The sequence below is a fragment of the Lethenteron reissneri genome, chromosome 15 (assembly GCF_015708825.2).
Source record: "Lethenteron reissneri isolate LAM-NWPU_2019-01 chromosome 15, ASM1570882v1, whole genome shotgun sequence".
Lineage (NCBI taxonomy): Eukaryota > Metazoa > Chordata > Hyperoartia > Petromyzontiformes > Petromyzontidae > Lethenteron > Lethenteron reissneri.
Genome location: NC_083793.1, coordinates 4,510,504 through 4,516,540, shown reverse-complemented (window position 1 = coordinate 4,516,540; position 6,037 = coordinate 4,510,504). Strand labels below are relative to the sequence as shown.

The 6,037-nt window shown below is 52.4% G+C and overlaps 1 protein-coding gene across 1 annotated transcript; it reads right to left on the bottom strand.

Moving 5' to 3' along the window:
* Nucleotides 1-568: 568 nt before the first annotated feature.
* On the bottom strand, nt 569-5,390 carry LOC133342613 (uncharacterized). The gene is made up of 2 exons (XM_061551864.1): nt 4,599-5,390; nt 569-2,383 (listed from the first exon to the last, which is right to left on the bottom strand). Exons 1-2 carry the CDS (start codon nt 5,005-5,007, stop codon nt 1,902-1,904), a joined length of 891 nt encoding a protein of 296 aa, XP_061407848.1. The 5' UTR covers nt 5,008-5,390; the 3' UTR covers nt 569-1,901.
* Nucleotides 5,391-6,037: the final 647 nt, after the last annotated feature.

The following is a 6,037-nucleotide window of genomic DNA, read 5'->3' as shown; positions in this document are numbered from 1 at the left end:
TATATTTTGTACAGCACAAAATCAAGATGGAAATGTTATTTCGTGTGTGTGTGTGCGGTGTGAATCAAGGTAATATTTATGGAACTGTTAACGAGAACGTTTAGGGCAGACGTTTAAAGTTTTAGATAATCAAATCTGTGCGCAATGAAAACTGAGCGAGTTTGAGCGTTTCATCTTCGATAATTGTTTTTTTACCCTTCTATCTGACAACAAAACTGACACCTTTTTTACAAGGAGTCATGTTTGCATAGACCACAATACCTGCAGTCATAATGCAAACAAAAACACAACTCTGATAATGTATGCACTGTCCTTGAAGTTGATTGGTTCACACCCGAGACAGCTTTCCTTAGAGCCTAGTCTCACATGGTGTTGGACCAGATGACGCCAAAAGGCGCACAACTCAAAGACAATGCACCATCAGAGTATGAGAGCTCGGGGTAAGCATTTACACCATTGGAACCTCATTTGCCAGTAAAAAAATATATATAATTGTTTTTTTACCCTTTATGACTGCAGGTATTGTGGTCTATGCAAACATGACTCCTTGTAAAAAAAAGGTGTCAGTTTTGTTGCCAGATTAAAGGGTCAAAAAACAATTATATTTTTTTACTGGCAAATGAGGTTCCAATGGCGTTTCATCTTTGTTGAGGGCTCTGATCTACAGGCGTGGTAAATTTAGGCCGTTTTGTCTGCTTGGGCTGACTTGGCCATGAGATGGTGGTCCAGCAGATACTTCCCATATATCTGTGTGGAGCTTTGTTATCCGCCTCGTAAGGAGCGGGGGTTTCCCCGCGGGCGCTCCAATTGCATCCGAAAAGCTACAGAAAAAGGAAATGGACAAATATCCCAATGCAGGATCTTCCTCAATAAAAACCCTTCAGATTCTTGGTTCTTTCGGTAAAGTCACGTAGAATGGAAATAATAAAATAATAAAAATTTAACATAATATGAGAACTTTCTTACGTTTTATTTTTATTATTATTTTATTATTTCCCTTCTACGTGACTTTACCGAAAGAACCAAGAATATGAATCCCTGCAGTCACGAAAGCTTTAAATCGAATAAAACCCTTCAGGCTCGGTGAGGTTTTCCCAGGTACATAATGGGAATAATTACTGTCTGTATCTACCCAATCGCACAGCTCCAATGAAAAAAACAAAATGATAACACTGCGATCAAAATATAAAATCACATCAAAGGTGTTCGGTTCATCCGGCTGTTTTTGATCTCAGATTTGCTCGACTGTGAGTCCATTTGACGCAGCTCCTGAGGGGTGATTCGACTCGAAGGGGGTCATCGTGGTCGGTGCCATTGCTGCCTCAACAACTCGGCCATCACTCCCTCCTGCCCACACCCTGCAACTGCTAAAAGTCACCACCTGCCCTCCAAGGTGCTGCTCTCCCTTGCAGGTGGCGTTGACGCTTGCTTACCCAGGAGAGCATCGCCGAGTCTCTCGACCCTTTTCAAGAGGGTCCTGACAAGTTTTCGCAGATGCGGGACGGGCAGTTGCTCCATGCTTTTTGAGTAATTTTCGGGTCATTCTTTTGTAATCATTTTGACCGTGAGGACGGCACGCAGTCGCTTACCGTTTGCGAATGATATCAGAAAGGATCTTTAGTGGTACGTATGTACATATATTGTTCTCTATGTTGAGCTTCTTTTGCACCATACATGGGCAACCGTGCTAATCGGAGGCGCGGTAAAATGCATCGACAACGCATTCATCAGGGTGGCCGCTGCACCCCATCATCGCCGTCTTCGTCGTTCAGTGCTTTGGCGGGGGGAGGGTTGGTGAAACACACGCGCGAAACTCCAAAGCACGTTGGGCCTTTTGAACTGTCCGGGAGATGGAAGAACAGCAAAGCGAGTTGGGAAGGTGGGCTAATTAACCATTGAGCTCACTTCCCCGGAAAGATGTCGCTGTAGGCGGGAGGAGGAGCGCTGTACGGCGACGACGCGCAGTCGCCGTCGTGGCGACATGACTCGGCGTACCCGGGCAGCGCCACGTCGCGGTCCGGCCCCGCGCGACCGTTGCCACCGAGCGCCGCGGGGTTCACGTAGAACCCGAAGGGCGGGAAGGCCGCGAGAATGGAACTCCCGCCACCGCTCTCCGTATCCGCGGCGGCGTTCCCCCCGGCGTCGTCGCCGCCGCCGTCACCGCCGACGTCGTAGCCGTCGTCCAGGTCTCGCCGTGCCTCGGCGAGCTTGTACTCGCGCGTGGCGATGAGCAGCGCGAAGCCCAGGAGGCACTCGATGCCGTTGAGCGAGGCCGAGATGACAAGCACCGTGGTGTAGCGGTGGAGCGCACCGCAGCCCCGTTGCCAGCCGCCGCCACCGCCGCCGCCGCCACCGCCGCGCGTGCACTCCTCCTCGTACTTGCCTGCGCGCAGGGGCCCCGTCAAGGCACGGTTACGAGGTGGCCCAGGGATAATTCATTGGGAGGCAAGGGCCTAAGCACGTGCACTAATACCCCCCGGTTTACGTCGGTGGGTGGGTGGGGGGGGGGTGTATGCGTTCCTGATGGGTGCGACGACGGATATCGAAACGGCGTAAAGCGAAGCGCTCTGCAGGGTCGGTCTGGGGGACGGCAACCAAAGTAAGAAGAAGAAGAGCCATTTTTAAATCCTTTATATTAATTTCACTTGCTTGCTTGCTTGCGCGCTTACGACCGTGCAAATCTTTCGGTCGTTTTTTAACCCACTTCCCGTGATCCAATCGAGCTGACGTTTTGCACACAGACTCGTTGTGCGTGACAATTTATTTTCACTTTTTAGGAGAAAAAAATTTTCATATTTAATTTAAAATACCAATGTGATAAAAATGAAACTCTTACTCAAGAAAAACAGAAATGAATAATAAAATAAAACCGATGCCACGCATATAAAGGATTTATAGTGAAAAACTTTGTTTTTACGGGTTAATTTTTTTGTTGTTGAATTCGGTCAACAAAAAACTTGAATATATATCAAGAGCTGCCGATCGCGCGTGAATTCGAAACGGTGGGTCCTTGACAAATAATGGACACGAAGCAGCAGTCCTTTGCAGAGCCCGCACGCGGCTCCGGAACCGCGGGTAGCCGACCGCCTGGGGTAGGTGGAGGCGAAGTCTGAGAGGCGACGATTGTGTCGGCGACGCGAATCGGGTCGCGGCGTTAATGGCAAAGCAACGACGTGTTTGCGAAACGGCGTAAATCGGGGTATCACCGTGTTACATATTACGACAGCAACATCGAAAAGTTACAAAGTCAACGAACATTTATTTACTTATCTATGTAAAATTAATACGCTTATTTGACTCAAGCTAAACCTTAAAGATGAGAATGCACCCAACAGAATGAGCCAACTTGAGTGAGAGCCACAATGTTGTGGAAGCCTCCAATTTCACGTGAAATGTTTTTTATTGAAACTAGAAATGTTCGAACACTAAAACTTGAACATGTGTTTTTGGACTTGACTCACGAGCAATGTCGTCAGTTTATAAATCACACATTGACGAGCATGAACTACAACTGGGGTCACTTTGGTCAAATTATTAACCAAAATGACAGTTACTAAGACTCCCTTACAGTAGCGTGCCGCAGGATAACACAGAACGTGATTAGATAAATTTTAATAATTTATCTTGATCTTTCGCCTGCACGTGAACTTGCCAACTTATTTTACCAAATTACTCTGAACGTGCCCGATATCGTCAAGAGCTCCTAAGCGAAGCAGGATTAAGCCACTTTGGTACAGGACGGCACGCACTTGAATGGTAGAATGACTGTGAATAAGAGGTCGCAACCGGGTACCCGTACCCTACCCGATACCCGGCTACCCGTACCCGGCCGGGTACGGGTACCCGTTTGCGACCCTGGTGCGGCCGGGTACGGGTAGACCGTGAGTCACCGGTGAGTAACCGTTTGTCACTCATTTCCCAACGTCTTGTCTCTTCTCACAATTCAAGTTCCTAGAATCAACCCACCCGCGCCTGCAACATGGCTTCATCCCAGAGGTCGCAATCAGGTACCCGATACCCGTACCCTACCCGTACCCGGCCGGTACCCGACCGGGTACGGGTACGGCCTGGTACGGCCGGGTACGGGTACCCGTTTGCGACCCTGGTGCGGCCGGGTACGGGTAAGGAATCAAAACCCGTTTGCGACCTCTGCTGTGAATAAGAGGGGTGCTGCATGCTGGGGCTGCAAGTTGTCCAGGCGATGGCAGCGAAGAAAATACATCGTGAGTCCATCTGTGCAGCTTTGCGTGTAACCTCTCCCCCCGCCCCCGATGCGTAGGCTTTCTCTAAGGTCTCTGGTTTCCTGCCATATGTCACGCGCCTATTTCGTGGCCAAACGTCCCAATTGAGAGCCCTCCAAAAAAAATGTTGTGACCTGTGGATTTCCTGCATAAACAAAGGAAATTATTGTTGTTATTATTGTTACCGCGGGCAACTAATTATCGTAACCCATCATGGCCCTGTGGATATACCACCACGAACGGACGAAAGCCACTCGCCACGACCTCTCTGGATCGACGCCGCGCGTCTCGTAGCCACCGAGCCTCACGACTGCCCCACCGCTCCCTCCCCACCACCACCGCCACCGCGCCACTTGCCCAGTGCCTTGCTGAACGCCTCCCCGTCCAGCACGGTGCCGACGAATGCCGCCAGCACGGCCATCGTCACCATCGTGACGCCCAGCAGGAACGCGCCGCCTCCAGCCGCGTGGCCCTGCGCGTCCCGACCGCCTCCCCGGGGGTCCCGCGCCTCCCTCTCGCGGCGGCCACGGCGGCTCCTGCGGCAAGCGTCGGTACCCAGGCAGCAGAGGAGCGCGGGGCCGGCGAGCGAGGCCAGCCCGCCCGAGTAGAAGCCACCCGCCGTGACGTCGAGACGGAATCCGGGGTCAACGAGAGCTCCCAGCAGGTGGCCCTTGACGCCCGCGGCCAGGCAGGCGGCGGCGCACAGCGAGAAGAGCGCCGCGACTCCGAGGGAGATGCGCCACCGCGTGCGCACGGAACGCGCCATCGCTCGGGACGGGACGGGGGGGGGGGGGGGTCTGAGCCGAGCACAGGCGATGGAGGCCACGAGGCGATGGACCGACGATGCGTCGAGTCATCGGTCGGTGTCTGTCGTGGTGCTCATGACGTTGAGCAAACGTCTTGACGTTTGGTTGTCCTTACCCCTCCGCTGCAGCGCACCTCCGACTCGCACGGCTGCCTAACGCACGGTCCCAGTGTGATTGTGGTTTCCGAGTGCAATTTACGCAAATGGCACGGCAGTGTCACGCTGAGGCTCGTGGAACGGTCAAGACTCTATGAACGAGACGGCGCAAAGAGAAAGTCGATGCAGACTCGACGATGCGACACTTGTCGACGAAGACCTGATTTTGTCGTCGAATTGTGCCCCCCCCGCCCCCCCCAATTTGTTACAGCTCATAGAAACGACGACGACGCTGCTGCTGCTCGTGGTCACTGCACCTGGGGGCCTCTCCTCCCATTCCTCTGCGCTCCCCTCCAGCCGGGCGCTCTCCGTGCGAAGTCTCAACCCCCCCTCGTTCACCTTCGAGCGCAGTCGTGAAGCGGAGCGATGCTCTCCGCTCGAACCAAGCTGTACCACCAGCAACAAACGCCAGCAACAAACAGCAGTGGCAGCAGCAGCAGCGCAGAAGAACAGACGACAGAATTCCTTCCTTCCAACTCGCTGCTTGTCACAAGCCTCTAGTGGCAAAGCTACGGATTCATCTCCAGGGCAGTGGGGGAGAGGGTTAATTATTAACGAAGCATTGCCGTCCAGGTGGTTTATGGGCTACGGAAGTTTAAACTGTGTGGGTCTGGTCGACACGGAGTTTATATGCATGTATGTTGACCTTCTTTCGCGCCGCACGTAGCCGAACGTGCTAATCGCAGGTGCGGGGTGTCCACGCACGTCTTGTGTGCTGTGTTACTTAAGCCTACGATGTTGTGTTGAATCTTTTTGTTTTGCTGGCACTTCGGGAGGCATGTTTCGTCAATGCGACGTGTGTGTTGCAGTAGAGGGTGCACTGTGTGGAAACATT